Here is a 15,374-nt window from a genome sequence, read left to right on the forward strand (position 1 = left end):
TCTTTCTTCCTTCTCGAGGACGGGACGTTCGGACTCGGCTGTCAGGAGCGCTGTGACTGCAGCCACGCAGATGGCTGCGACGCGGAGAGCGGCACCTGCCGCTGCCTGGCCGGCTGGACAGGTGCGTGGCCCGGCAGACATCGACCAAACGCCCCTCCCTGGTTCCCCCGCGGGCATCGTGTGGCTGAGCTGTTCTTATTGGTTTCGTTCGATTTGTAAGACGACCCCATCCCCCCGAAAGTAAGACGCACCCGGAAAGTAAGACGCACAGAAAAACGTGTTTCTGGGGTCGAAACAATTATATATGGCTGGTCACACATGGAACAAAAAACGAAGGCAAAGATCCCCCCATATAGCCTTGACAAACGTTTGGGGCAAGTGCGGTTAGCAAACACCTATGAAAGCTGGCATGCCACACGAGGCGGTGGGTGGCCAGCACCACGCCCGGCCACCTTCGTCTATCCAGTGGAGATGTTTACACACTTCAGCAGTTACTAATTTGAGGCTGAGTCAACGTGGGGGAGGCCTAGGACCAGTGGTGTTGGCCGTGAGTGGGAATGGAACGAAGCCATATTCATCGCGATGTGCACACACCCACCCACATTCACACGTGCACACCAGGTAATAAGATGCACCCCCGAATTTTGTTTTAAAATACTATAAAGTGGGGAAAAAGTGTCCTTATATTTTGGGGAATCCCCTAAATCTTTTGCAGTGCTGTGATGTATTGAAATATTGTATCGATGGGCTTCGTTGAAGGGATTAATCGGTTACAATTTAATTAATTTTAATCGTAATTACCGAGTACGGGGCCCAAAGGCCCAAAATGCCAGGTGGCCAGCAACAAACTACACTTTTGAAGGTGTAATAGCTACAAAGTTAATACGTATTTTTATTTGGACAATGTTATAGATACTTGGGAAAGGAGACGATGGGACGGAATTCCAAAGCTGAGTAGTGCGATAAAAGAATATTATAGAGCTGTGTTGTGACCTGCAGTGTGGTGGTTGAGTAGGTGAGTGAGTGGGGGGAATGAGTGAGTTGGTGAGTTAATGATGGAATTGGTGTGAGAGTGAGTGGGGAGAATGAGTGAGTTGGTGAGTTAATTATTGAATTGGTGTGAGAGTGAGTGGGGGAAATGAGTGAGTTGGTGAGTTAATGATTGAATTGGTGTCACAGTGAGTGGGGGGGGGGGGTGAGTGAGTTGGTGAGTTAATGATTGAATTGGTGTCAGAGTGAGTGGGGAGAATGAGTGAGTTGGTGAGTTAATGATGGAATTGGTGTGAGAGTGAGTGGGGGAAATGAGTGAGTTGGTGAGTTAATGATTGAATTGGTGTCAGAGTGAGTGGGGAGAATGAGTGAGTTGGTGAGTTAATGATGGAATTGGTGTGTGAGTGAGTGGGGAGAATGAGTGAGTTGGTGAGTTAATGATTGAATTGGTGTGAGAGTGAGTGGGGAGAATGAGTGAGTTGGTGAGTTAATGATGGAATTGGTGTGAGAGAGAGTGGGGGGAATGAGTGAGTTGGTGAGTTAATGATTGAATTGGTGTGTGAGTGAGTGTGTCAATGACTGAATGGGTGAGTGCGCAGATGGGAGAGTGATTAAGTATGGTGAGTGTGTTGTTGTGAATGATCTGTAGTGTGGTGGTTAACACGGTATGGATGAGTTAATTGAGTCCTCAACATGGGCGGAGGAACAAAGAAATAAAGTTCATGTTGAAAAATATAATTGGCCAGAACACTATTGAAGTGCTGGGGTGAATTTAAATATTGACGAATTTAAATTGAATTGGTTTTGTAGGAACTAACACAATAATAGCCTAAACAATGAGTCAGTTTTAATTAGTAAATTAATTGGTCAAAAGTATTTCCCCTCCTCAAACAACAGTGGGATAGAGCGCATGCCCATGTGTGACCCAGAGCCAACAGCTGACTATCAATGCAGTATCACTGATTTAATAGACCACGGAGAGATCATATGTAAGTAAACATTCATAGTAATTGGACTGAAATTATGAAGTGTTTACCACAAAATAATTACGGCATTCCCACATTAATATGCAAATATTAGTTGAGATATTTTGACATTTCAATCATATCGATTTCGTATATTTAATGAAATTTTTTTGTGATAATAGAGAATGGTATAAATGAGTGACATTCGAGTGCTGAAGGGGGCCATCCATTTAGTAGGTACGCAAAAATCTGTCAACTTGATTCCTCCTCCAATCCTTGTACGCACGCAAACTTTTTACCCCCCCCCCCCCCCACCTGCGTACGTACGCTTGACGTACCCCCCGCCCGCCCCGAATGCTATAGAACGGCCGATATTTAATCCACGCAGAAACGATCAAGGATTCATAATATTAACGTGTTTAAGCAAACAGATAGTCCACCGCCGGACTATCTAACCCATACGCAAGCGTACGCATTTGAGTTAACCCCCCCTCCATGCGTAGTACTAAATGGTTAGCCCCCTAGTTGCATACGTGGTGAATTAAAATAAGAATTTAAAAGATAACGGTAACTGATAATTGGTTTTGTACCCTTCTATCTGGCAACAAAACTGACACCTTTTTTTTGCACTGTCCTTGAAGTTGATTGGTCCACACCCGAGACAGCTTTCCTTAGAGCCTAGTCTCACATGGGTTGGTGCACATTATCAGAGTTATGTGACTGTAGGTATTGTGGTTTATGCAACCATGACTCCTTGTAAAAAAAAGTGTCAGTTGTGTTGCCAGATAGAAGGGTAAAAAACCAATTATCATATTTTTTACTGGCAAATGAGGTTCCAATGGTGTATAACGGTAACTGTTTTACCGCGGTCCCTTTAAAGTGGAGCCGCCCACAAGCCATTGTTATTCTTTTCAATTTCCTTGCCCATCAACTGCACCAGCGCAGTTTGTGTGTGCTCACAACTCCGGCAGTTGGGCTTAATACATCTGTCACTGGATTTTATCATCATAATCCACCATCTCGCAGCCTGCTCAATGCGATTGTTTTTTTCTTTCTCTCTGGCAAAGTACAACGCCATATGGGCTGGCCACACCACACTTTATAATCCCCGCCACTTGTCCTCCTGATACAACTGTAGTGTTGTAAAGGACGGACTTCTAAACTGCTTTATGGCACTCACTGTTTATTATCTTAATACACAGTCCCTATCACACTAAGGGGGTATATGGTCCCCTCACCCGTTACCCTGAGGAGGTACAGCCTCCGGACCTTGCAGGCTATCTAATCTCCCTGCTCTCCCAGCGTCCTCTGGCTGGACCTAGGGGATCTCTCCCCGACCACTGGTGACACTGAGCCCTAGCCCTGATAAGGGCTGGAGGGCTTGGTCCAGGGTCCTAGATGTCTTCGGCCGACTTGGTTCTTCGTGTAGCAGAACTGGCCAAGAGCTCTCAGCGCTCTGGCTTTTATACCTGTTCGTGGCCGGGTTGTCCAATCCCCGGCCACCTTGTGGAACCCTCCGATTGGTCCTTCCCAATCTGGCGTTTGGATCCTAAATCACCCCATTTGACCCTGACCGTTTGATTGAGCGGGAAAACCTTGTTTACGATCCGCTCTCTCACAGTTTGCGAACAGCGAGTAGTTAACACCACTACACAACTTTCTGGAACTAAAGGCGTGAGCAGAGAGATCCTCTGGTCAGAGTCCCTTCACGTCTCTCGCTCACCGCGCCTTACGTCCGAGCGGAATGCTGTGCCCGTGTGGCCCCAAGTTGTTTTTGCCCAAATGTCTCTTTCTTTGACGCTTAGCGAAACAAAAACACACACTGGATGATTATTTATTAATTACTCCTTTTATTTAGAGTTCACGCCACGCACATTTGCCACGTTTTGCTAATTCGACGCTTAATTGATATACTTTTTTTTGTTGTTGAGCAAGTGAAAGAGATGTTTTATTCAGGAGCACTCATGTTGCTCGTTAATGAGCTATTTAATTAGCCGGTAAGTTAGATAAATAAATAATGTTATGTCCACGCATAATGAGATACTTTTTTGTAATAATATTATCGTTGCTGTAGTGGTGGCTGCAGTCATATCCTGCCCTCCTGTGGACAAACAGGATAATGTATTACAATGTGCATAACGGCACAAAGCTCATGACACATGCATGTCCAGTATAATATAAAATGAGCACCATTTTTGATTTAAAACTTTCGTGACTGCAGCGATTCATATTATTGGTTCTTTTGGTAAAGTCACGTAGAAGGGAAATAATATAATAATAAAAATATAAAACAATAAAATTTTCATTTGTTATTATTATATTATTTCCCTTCTACGTGATTTTACCGAAAGAACCAACAATATGAGTACCACTTTGTGGAGGTCAACAGTGGTTGTCCTATGGATAGACTTGCCCCTGCCATAGGAACATGGAATGTTTTACCACTGGCTCAGGGCTGTGAAAAGTGGATGAGCACCACCTCAATTTCTTGTTAATTAGATCAAGAAAATATCTGCGATCTGTTGAATGCTTAATTTTATGATATACTAGGGATGAGTTTTAGGATTTATAAATGATGAAAAAAAATTAGGTTTTTGGTTTTCAAAAATAAATTCCAGATATTTGTTCGTCTTTTTCGAATTATTTACTCTAATAACATTTAACATATCTTCACGCATCACCCGATGGCACGTGACGCTACTTTCGGTTGCAAAAAGTGCCATCAAACAAAATCCATTGTTGTACTTTACTATGCCCCATGTCTATACTCACCAACCCCCCTCTTAACCAATGTAGTGAATAGTGAAATAACCCCCATGACCAGAATAGTGTGGGGAGGCATCGCCAACCAGCTGTGCATTGACAAGAGAGCTGTACGCATACTTAGTATCCTGAAGGCTAATTATAAAGATATGTTTTTTCATAGCTTTTAGTTACCAACGAAGCCTCACTGAGCCTCCATACTCTTATTCAAGAGGGTCCTGTTAAGCTTCATGGTAGGGGGCAATGCTGCTGTATAATTTCCCGGTTGAGTAATTTATTGGTAATTATTTTTCTTGGTAAGTTTGGACCATGACACCAGCGCACGTGACCTCTTTTTAAATGGGGTCTTAAATGTCCACTGTGAATACACCCGCTATGATATTGGGGTAGTGACGGGACATAGAGCGGCGGCATGTTTGCCACTTGTCTCAGACGTTCACTGTTCAACTCAAGCGGGCCACCCTGGTAAATACTGTGAGTGCTTCACAGTGGACGTTAGAGATCCCGTGATGTCATTCGCGCGGTTAGGCCATTGTGTGCTGGCATCACCTTTCAAATTTGCCAATTTTCTTTTTAAGTACCCGCAAATTTCTCAAATGTAATATGCATAACTATTATCGCCCCGACTGAAAAAAACGTGGCAGGTTCCTACTTCGAAAGAGTCTGCGTGACTTAGAAAAGCTTGCCTGGGTAAACAAATGTGCTCGTAAATCCAGGCCGACCGCGGTGCTCGAGCTGTGATTCTCTGCAACAGATTTCAACGTCATTTTGCCAAACCAGGTGAAAACTCAAGACACCAGGATAGTGTAATTTGCAAGAGTGGTCTGGGTCAACAAACTGGCAAGCGACAAACGGTGCTACCGCTGTTAGCTTGCCCGTGACGTGACCCCACAGTCCAGCGCAATAACTATTTAATTCTAACAAAATATTTCTCTTTTACCAGGTAAGACCCACTGAGCTATTTTTCCGAAGCGACCTGGCTATCACAAATGGTAGCTCAACGAAGTGGCTTATTACGTGGCAATTTCTCGCAGCCAAATACTCTAAACGCACATTTCTAAATGTGGAGGGGAAAACCGGAGCACCCGGGGAAAAATCCACGCCACCATGGGATAGAGACATTCAACTCCAAATATACAAACAGGCATCAGGTTCGGAATCCAAACCCACCACCTCCTGTGTACCAGGCGAGGGAGTCAACATCTCGCCACAAGCGCCACACGTACGTTGACACTGCCACGCATAAGCGTACACCACAGGCCCCACGACCGACCCTCTCGCGTGGTCCCCGTGCAGGCCTGCACTGCGACAACGTCTGCCCGGAGGGGCGCTGGGGGCCAAACTGCTCGCTGTCATGCAACTGCAATAACGGCGCTTCCTGTTCTCCTGATGACGGCACGTGCGAGTGCGCGTTTGGCTACCGGGGAACTACATGCCAGAGAAGTAAGCTCGTCTCTCTCTCGCTCTCTCACTCTCGTCAGATGCTGATCTGTTGACTCCGAGCAACATTAATTACTCCTGAGATGCGACGAATTTTGTCCAGTTTTGCAGTATCGTTGCGATGTGTAATGCCAATTAAGTAATTTTGCAAGTATGTCTTTAGCCTTGGGGTGTTTGGCCAATATCCACTTCCATGATATGCTTTTTAGCACATCATTAAAATCACACTCCAGATTGTTTCCAATTGCTTACTAATGTTATTTATCAACAAAAGTTTCCACTCTTTCATTGTGACGTGAAGTTTAAAGGTGGGGTGAGTGCATTTTCCCTTTCATTCTAAGAAGAAGAACAGTTTAAACAGCCAGAGTGAAATTGGAGACCACTTTTAAGTCAACGTTTTTATTCCACCTGGGCACGGTTCTTGCACACTGGACAAGTATCTTAAATCTCCCACCTCGGCCCACCCAGCAGTATAAATGGATAGACCACAGCTTGTCGATCGGCAGGTGGGGAAAAGTGTGGGTAATCCCGTCTCTTTCAAGATGGTCTGACCGGCATTGTAACAGTCGACCAAATGCCATATCTAGATGGGGGCTCATCTTCTTGGTTCTTTCGGTAAAGTCACGTAGAAGGGAAAGACAGCGTCTGAAGTCTTTTCGACAGCCCTGTTCTTCACCTGAGGACGGCTGATTGCGTTGTGGCCGAAACGTCGTGAGAATTATTTTCTCATGTTTTATTTTTATTATTTTCCTTCTACGTGACTTTACCGAAAGAACCAAGAAGATGAATCCCTGCAGTCACGAAAGCTTTAAATCGAAATTTAGATGGGGGCTCTCAAGAGCTTTGCCTCGTGGTGCAGGCCTTTCCACAGCCAGTTGGCACGAGGAGGCAGTCGCAGTGCCGACCCTTGACCTTTTAACATTATTTTCCAGTCTGCTCGCCAGGGTTTTACGGAGCTCGCTGCAGCCAAGCTTGTCCACAGTGCGTGCACAGCAACGGGCCCTGCCACCACATCTCGGGCCAGTGTGACTGCCTGCCGGGGTTCCACGGCTCGCTCTGCAACCAGGGTAAGTCGTAAGCGTCGCCGGGGATTGTGGGGATCACGTGGCCGAGTTCAAGCCCAAGAATATTCATTGACGCTGGGAAAATGCGAGTCAAATGAATATCGTGTTTTAATTGGTTTTATTTGCCACAAAAGAACTCTGTTAGAATACGAATTATGTACTTTTAAGTTTTCACCAATGTGCTGCAGAAATGTGATTATTTTTTACAATGGCCTTAAATGTATTTAGAATAGCCTGATGTTTCTTATTTTCTACTCGAAAATGTAATGCATAATGAGCGCGTTCCTTCAGTGGTTCAATATGTGTATGTCTATTTTTGTTGAACTTCTATCGCACCGTACGTAGCCAACCGTGCTAGTCGGAGGTGTGGGGCAAGCAGTTCAATGGAAGCCTTCGTCTTTCCCCCCCCCCCCCCCCGATGTCATGCCAATTATACTCTTGGCACAATGTTTTAAACATTAAACAGATGTACGGTGACCACTGTCCTGATATATAATACACACGTATACACATTTGTGGGCTTCCAAACCAACTGCAGTGTGTCCAAGCAAGCGCTACGGGAAGAACTGTTTTGGGACCTGTTCGTGCACCAACAACGGCACGTGCAACCCCATCGACGGCTCGTGCCAGTGCTACCCGGGCTGGATTGGCAGCGACTGCTCGCAGTGTAAGTGTCTGCCTGCGGATAGCGACCAAGACCAGGGGTTGCTGTGTGCGTACACAAACACGGAGGAAAGGCCCCTTGTGAGCGTGGCCCTTCCCAATGTTCCATTCACGTTGTCTCTCTTCCCCAAGCTCTCATGACCTCGCTCAGTTTCAAGGAACGTGTTCCCTCTCGTCGACCACAGCTTTCGCGGTGCTGTTCGTCACTGGATGTGTGGCATTGTGGGCCTTTTTGCCTATGCTTAGCAAGTGTGTGCAAACAATATAATTATATAAATAATAACCACGAGTTTGTCCTTGGAAGTATTACTTAGAGGCATGGAAGCTGAAAGGTGGTGGTCAGGGTAAAACTCGAGTGCATATTTGCGAATAGCCTTTTCAGGTTTCCTATGCATTTTAAAATCTAGATTGAAAACTGATTTATTTCGCACTACTTTTCGTGTTTAGTTGGTTTTCCTTCCCCCGCACCTCCGATTAGCACGGTTAGCTACGTACGGTGCGAAAGAAGTTCTACACACATACACGCACCCCAAAATGCGCGCACACACGCACACGCACGTTCACAAAGATCCCCTGTGTAGCCAACACAGACTGTCGGGGCAAGTGTTGTAAGCGAGCACCCAAGGTGGGCTGGCATGGTGCACGAGGGGCTGATGTTGTCAGCACCGTGCCAAGCGTCCTTTGTCTCTGCATTGCTGATGTTTACACACTGCAGCGGGTACTTATTTAAGGCTGAGTCGACCTAGGGGAAAGCTCAGCCATCCGCTAAATCACCGCTCCTCACGTGCAGTGCATGACTGAGGTGATGCAAGCTCTGTTTCACTCTCTCTTCTCCTCGACTTGGAGAGAATAACGGATACATTCACCTATTGCATGAACAGTGCAAGAACTTTCGATTTAAAGCTTTCGTGATTGCAGGGATTCATCTTCTTGGTTCTTTCGGTAAAGTCACGTAGAAGGGAAAAAATAAAATAATGGTGTATTTTTATTATTTTATTATTTCCCTTCTACATGACTTTACCGAAAGAACCAAGAAGACAGTGCAAGAACCTCTATCGATACCAATCGACTCTGATATGCCTATCGATGCGCAGTATAACACAGCTGATACCGTTAGGGATAAGGTTTAGGGGGTTTTGCCTTATTTGCAAAAAAACACTCATAGCAGGTAAAAAATATGACTATTGCTGCATTGCAGGAAGAGTCGTTTTGTTTGACTAAATTCCACATCACGTTTCACACCGCAGCATCAGGTATAAAGCTACCTGCAGCACCAGGTAGGATGATACAACAGTCTGCCCCACGTGAAGATGCCGTAGAAAGAAAACGGATGTATTTGTGGCGTGCACCACTTCGAATGAACAGTCAGAATTAATCGCTACTTAACGATGCTGGCACACAAAAAACAGTGATTGGACTGGGCTGTCCTGCCATGCTTATGCAGCAATCTGGAGATAAGAGAACCATCAGTGGACACCGTAAGTTTTCCAAATGAACAGCGCCGTTGACTTCAATGGCTCACAGAACCCCACCGAACTATCATAAGTAAATTGCCCGTGATGCCACACGGCTACGCGTTAAGCCATCCCGGCTGACGTGACAGATAGGAAACTTGACAGTTTGAACATCGAACAACTCCCGACTGACTTGCTGGTAGCCCTGCTGTGTTTTTTTTTTATTAAGCTTTAAGGGAGTGAGCACTGATTAAGTGTGTATATCGCCTGTAGGGTTACGCTCCAACAGAACGCCATCCCAAAGCACGCAAGTGCCTTTAAGCGCAACTGCCGTGACTCTGCTGTGTAATTAAAACAATAAACTAGCATTATCCCTCAAGGTGGAGGCGAATGATCTCACTTGCAGTGCGTGTGCAGAGAAGAAAAAGTGCGAAACAAAGCTGCTTTGTGGAACTTTAAAGGCGCTCCTGTTGTCAATAAGAAATGACCTTAAACCAATCATTTGGGATTCAATCGGACTTATCAAGGATTACTACAATTAGTGTAGTTTATTGGCTCCTGCGATTTGATCTGTCACCGCGATGCTTAAGCAAGCATTGACCTCCGTCACCCTCCCCCCACCGTTGCTGCGTGCTCGAGTGTCTGGAGATACGGCGCGGATTTGTGAGCGCAATTAAGGAAGCTCTAAACCTCACCGATCGGAGGGATCAGCCTGAGCTAGGGGGAAATTGACATTCAAGCTCATCCGCGATCTATGCCACCCAGCGTTTGCCTCATTACCCCAAGTCGGACACTTAATTTCAAGCATTTTTAAAACGCACCATGCACTTTGACCATTAATATTTAAACACAAATCAGGCACTTTATGGCAGAAAATGCTGCCGTCGTCTGAAAAGCTGTGTGATGTGTTGGGGATAACGGAGGCTTAGATGGCATTGCGTTGCCTTTAATCTCTCAAGTCCCCGTAGAAATGCGCTATGTTCTGTCTACGAGCCGGGGATGGTGGTGCACGCCTGTGATCTGGTACTTTGGAAGCACGGTTGGTGGCTCACATAAGGGCGCCACGGTGGCGAGATGTTAACTACTTTGCCTGGTATACAGGTGGTCGTGGGTTCAACCCTGACTCCAACGCCTGTACACTTCGAGTTTGCATGTTTTCCCCATGTTTGTGTGTTTTTGCCTGCAATAAATTTCCACGTGATGAGACATTTCGTTGAGCTATAATTTGTGGCCAGGTCGCTTCTGAAAAGCAACTACTGTATATAGCTGAGTGAGCCTGACCTGGTAAAATAAAAAAAATAGTTTCGTTTTAAATAGTTGTGACAAACCCAAAACCCACTGTGGATGGAAGGTGGCCAGGATTGATGACAGTACACCAAGTGGGCTCATGAAACTGTCTGCGTGTCACTGTCTTGCATGTTTACTCTGGGGGCTCTAGTTTCCTCCCACATTTATGAACACTCACTAATTGTCTGAAAACACCTTCATTTCTTGATAACCGCAAGGCCTGGGCAATAATTGGTGCTAGTTTACTTCCTGGTTGCCTTGCAGCCATATAATACTAAACATTGCCATTATTATGTGTTGGTTTTTATGGGTAGTCCAGTTTGCCCCTAGTTGGAGAACAGTAGTTAAAATAAATTGTCAACATTTTATTCACAGGATCTTTATGAAAACATATTGAGACTCAGTGACACTTTTATTGATAACTAAATGACATCAGTTATATCAGGCTGAGGCCACCTGCCTAGACAGGACTCGCATCAGTACCCAGCTCACTTCGACCTCGAGATGGTGCATGACCCCAAATGCTATCACTCTGTATACAGTGGCGAGTGTACCGGCGGTGCAACTGCACCGGCAGCCCTGAGCCAGAGGGAAAGGGGGTAGGGGCACGGGCAATCAGCTTTTCGAAGCGTGGGGAAGTCAAATAGGATGGGGGACTCATTTGATCCCTTGCACCAGGACCCATGCCAGACACCCAAACCGACTGAACGTGTGCCGAAAAATGAATCGATTTTGTGCGAGCTCCCTAACGTCCTGGCGAGAGAGCGACAGGGCATGCGACTGGCGCACACACAAAAAAACCCGTCTTCTCTCGCGTCTGATGCTGGCAGCCTGTCCTCCGGGCCACTGGGGGCCGAACTGCATCCACACGTGCAACTGCCACAACGGGGCGGCGTGCAGCGCCTACGACGGCGAATGCAAGTGCAGCCCTGGCTGGACGGGGCTTTACTGCACCCAGCGTGAGTCGACGTCGTCGCCTGGAGTGGCCACCGCGGCCCCCGCGCTTACCCACCTTGTCCTTCTGTCCCCCGTTCTCCTTCGTTCCATTTTGTTTCGTTTTGTCTACATCGTTCGGCCCATTTCTCGTGATCCACTCGGAATATGACCTTCCTGCCCGTTGAAACGAGAGGCGAGTTTCGAATAATCGCCCCTCGCCTCTGTCCACCCAGCAGTATAAGTGGCTACAACGCAGTTAAGTCAATCGGCAGTTGGCATGTGGTGGGGTAAAGTGTGGGCACTCGCACATTTTCCAAGACATCCGGCCAGCATAGCAGAGTAGACCGAAGACCCTCCAGCGGTGCTCTCTTAAGTTCCCTCTAGTGGAGGGCCTTTCCATCGACAGCAATTTGAGCCAGTAATTGCAGCGTCGCACCTTTGCTATGACCTTCATCTCATTACGCAAACTAGAATATTTGACTCCGTACGCAAGAAGAAAACCCAGCAAGATGCCCAAATGAGTTTTCTCCCTTTTGATTTGTTCCGAGCCGCGTGGTCATTTGATAAGCGCGACTCCATCGCTCCCGCTCTGCCTTTTTTTTCTCCACGCAGGCTGCCCGCTGAGCTTCTACGGGAAGGACTGCACCCGGCCGTGCCTGTGCCAGAACGGAGCGGACTGCGAGCACATCTCGGGACAGTGCACGTGCCGCACGGGTTTCATGGGACGCCACTGTCAGACGAGTACGTGATGGTGCCACAGTGTGGGTGCCCTTGATGCACGGCTGGGGGCCGGTGGTGGGGGAGAGGGGGTTGGATGGGGCTCTCCAGTTGATGTGGGCGATCATCTCCACTTTGATTTGTGTCTCGGGTGTGGAACACACAAAGGCGATCGTTTGAATTATTGGAATGTAACTAATGAGGCTTCATCAAAGCTTCCTCCTGGAGACCTGGTCTGGATGATAGCCAATAAACGGTGCCGTATCATTCTTCTTGTGATTGTTACTGCTCCACATTTACCACTGTATAACATTTACCTGTAAGCACATCACCTGGAATGTGGCAGGTTTCTTCAAATTACGGGCGTAATAAGCAGGTTGGAGCCTGGTTCGGACTTGGATGGTAGACTGAGACATATCAGTTGTAAGTTCGTGCTGCAATGTGACCAGCAGATGGCAGTCCAGAAAGTGGTTTGAATCCATATCTGTAGTGCTTTGAGCATTATCCCCTTGTATCTGCAGGTACTTTCGCTTCCTTTCATATGCCAAACACTCGTAAATATATTTTATCTATCCTTTCAGTTTTACAGAACGTCCCATTTCCATAAAACAACACTCATTCCAATAAAACAGTTGACTTAAAATTATGTATCAAATACTCCCTGCATTGCTGTGGCATTTTCCTCTGGGGACAAAAATACATGAAACTTATGTGGGCTTCTTACTCGAATGATTTTAAGGGCAAATATAAGGGTTTAGGACGTGCATGTATAGGATGCTTACATGTCTCAGCAATTTAAGCCTCTTACATGACATCTTATCTCACCTATTCCAATGCCCTGCTGTGGTATAGTCATGATGCAGCAATGGTGCTGTGACGATTGTGTTGCCTCCGAAACGTCGTGATTTTGATTAAATTTTTTATTTTATTTTACTTTTATTAATTTTAATTGAATTTTTTTACCTACGTGACTTTACCGAAAAAAACCTAAGAATATGAATCCTTGCAGTCACTAAAGCTTCAAATCTAGAATCAAGGTGACCCCTTGTGGCAGCTGTCCCTGTGCAGCACAACGGTAACAGCACTACTGGCCTGCCAAATGGGCTTTTGCCTTCCCGTAGGGGGACGACATCGTTTTGTGGCTTTTCCAAAATAAGAAACGTTTTTAGTGTTATAATTGATCAAATCTGGACCATGACGCTGGCACACACGGCCCAATTCGTTTTGAATAACGTCACGGGATCTTGAACATCCATGTAAAGCAGAGGGCCCCTATTAATGTTTTTTTACGCCCCCGTCATTAACCAGAGTGGCCGCTAGTCTCACGCCACGAATCTTGACAACAAATGGCGAACGCGCTACCGCTCTCCCTATGTCACCGCCGCGTGATGCGAGTGTCTGTGTGTGTTTCGTGTTCCTGCAGAGTGCCTGCCTGGTACGTTCGGCTACGGCTGTCGCCAGCTGTGCGAGTGTCTCAACAACGCCACGTGCGACCACGTGACCGGCGCCTGCTACTGCCACCCGGGCTGGAAGGGCATTCGCTGTGACCAAGGTGTGTGCCCTGACGCTGGTACACCCACACACGGCCGCCCTCCTCCATCCCAACCAGAATCATATTTTATTTTAAACCAGCGGCAGCACTGTTGTGGGAGCTCCAGATATGCTTCCCGTGGGCAATCCTACTAAATTAGACATCCTCAGCTGTCAAAATGATGCCCCCATGGATTGCAGTGGTTATCACACCAGACTCACGATCCAGAGGTCGCCGGTTCCATTTGATCCACCGGTGAGGCAGTTGAAACAATGTCGCAAGTTATTTCAAATTCTCCTCTGCATCTGTCCACCCAGCAATATAAATGGATACACTCCTGGTACTGGATTGGCTATGTAGTGTCCTCTAGTGGAGGCACAGCTATCATTAGACATTTTTTGGCCCGGGATAAGGTGGCATCCTCATGGTTATGGCCACATCATCCCCTCGTGTACCGTGCCGGCCTTTATGCTAACAGCACCTGCCCCAACAGCCTGTGTAGGCTATGTGGGGAAATCTTTGTCCTTGTATGTTGTATCAAGAAGTGCCACGTTTTTCCGCAACAATTTTCTTCTCACTAACTTGGGTTCTGTGGTTCATAGATTTGGGCTATCAGAACTTTGTATGCTGGCCACGATTGTGCTCATACAACGAAGATCCAACAGGGGGAAGAACTCCCTCATAAATGCTTTAGGCTGCATACATTTTTCGCTTGCCAGAGGATACTACTGTGCAATGAATATGCACATATGAGACAGATACCATTAAGCATAATCCATCAATTTTAATGACGGTGGATTTAATTTGCATCCATTATTTCAGTTTCTGTTGTGCACAAAGCACTGGGGGGCGGGGTGTTTTAAAGATTTTAAAAAATCACATGTGTATTTCGTGTATCTTCATATTTTGAATGGAAATGACAAAAAATAATTAGATTTTAAAATCATGCATTTGTCTGTATTTTGCAGATTACTGATTCTGCATTATCATATACTGTGCATTCTTTGGTTCTTTTCGGTTAAGTCACGTCTAAAAATAAAATAATAAATTAAAATAACATATTACGACGTTTCGATTGCAACACAAGCAATCATCATCAGGTATAAAAGAAATAGCAACAAAAAATCTAACTAGAAAACTATAGACAGACATACAAGCAGACAGACATCACAACGGCACACAGAGAGAGGACACACATCGGCACAAAGAGAGGGGTTGTCTCTATGACGGTCCCTTAAATATAGAGAGGGGGGGCGAGAACGGAGAGAGGGAGGGGGCAGAGAGAATTAGCATATCAATGAGTGTACGCCAACGTACTGCTGCTGCTGCTGCAAGTAAGATGACAATGTGGAACGCGCACGCAAAATTGAAAACTAGGAGACAGGCACACGAAAATTAAATAACCCAGCAAAATATCGAAATGTGATGTAATACAACACAGAGAGTCGGTTAACACACAATTAACGCATAGCCTGGTTGATTACGTGTTTCAAAATTTGCTAAGTTAGAATTTTAAGTGTGAAAATTCCAAAGAGAGGACACAGGCAGAGAGAACAAATAGCCA

At 46.0% G+C, this 15,374-nt stretch overlaps 1 protein-coding gene across 2 annotated transcripts in view; it reads left to right on the top strand.

Annotated features, from left to right (window-relative positions):
• The window catches only part of MEGF10 (multiple EGF like domains 10), a 106,229-nt gene that overhangs the window by 76,267 nt on the left and 14,588 nt on the right, over positions 1-15,374 (top strand). For both annotated transcript variants that reach the window (XM_078599926.1, XM_078599927.1), the window contains exons 12-18: positions 19-121; positions 6,015-6,161; positions 7,091-7,225; positions 7,761-7,889; positions 11,457-11,585; positions 12,175-12,303; positions 13,703-13,831. In XM_078599926.1, the coding sequence (XP_078456052.1) occupies positions 19-121; positions 6,015-6,161; positions 7,091-7,225; positions 7,761-7,889; positions 11,457-11,585; positions 12,175-12,303; positions 13,703-13,831 (901 nt within the window). The remainder of the gene's footprint in view (positions 1-18; positions 122-6,014; positions 6,162-7,090; positions 7,226-7,760; positions 7,890-11,456; positions 11,586-12,174; positions 12,304-13,702; positions 13,832-15,374) is intronic.

Source organism: Lampetra planeri, chromosome 13, assembly GCF_965212315.1.
Source record: "Lampetra planeri chromosome 13, kcLamPlan1.2.h2, whole genome shotgun sequence".
In the NCBI taxonomy this organism is placed as follows: Eukaryota; Metazoa; Chordata; class Hyperoartia; order Petromyzontiformes; family Petromyzontidae; genus Lampetra; species Lampetra planeri.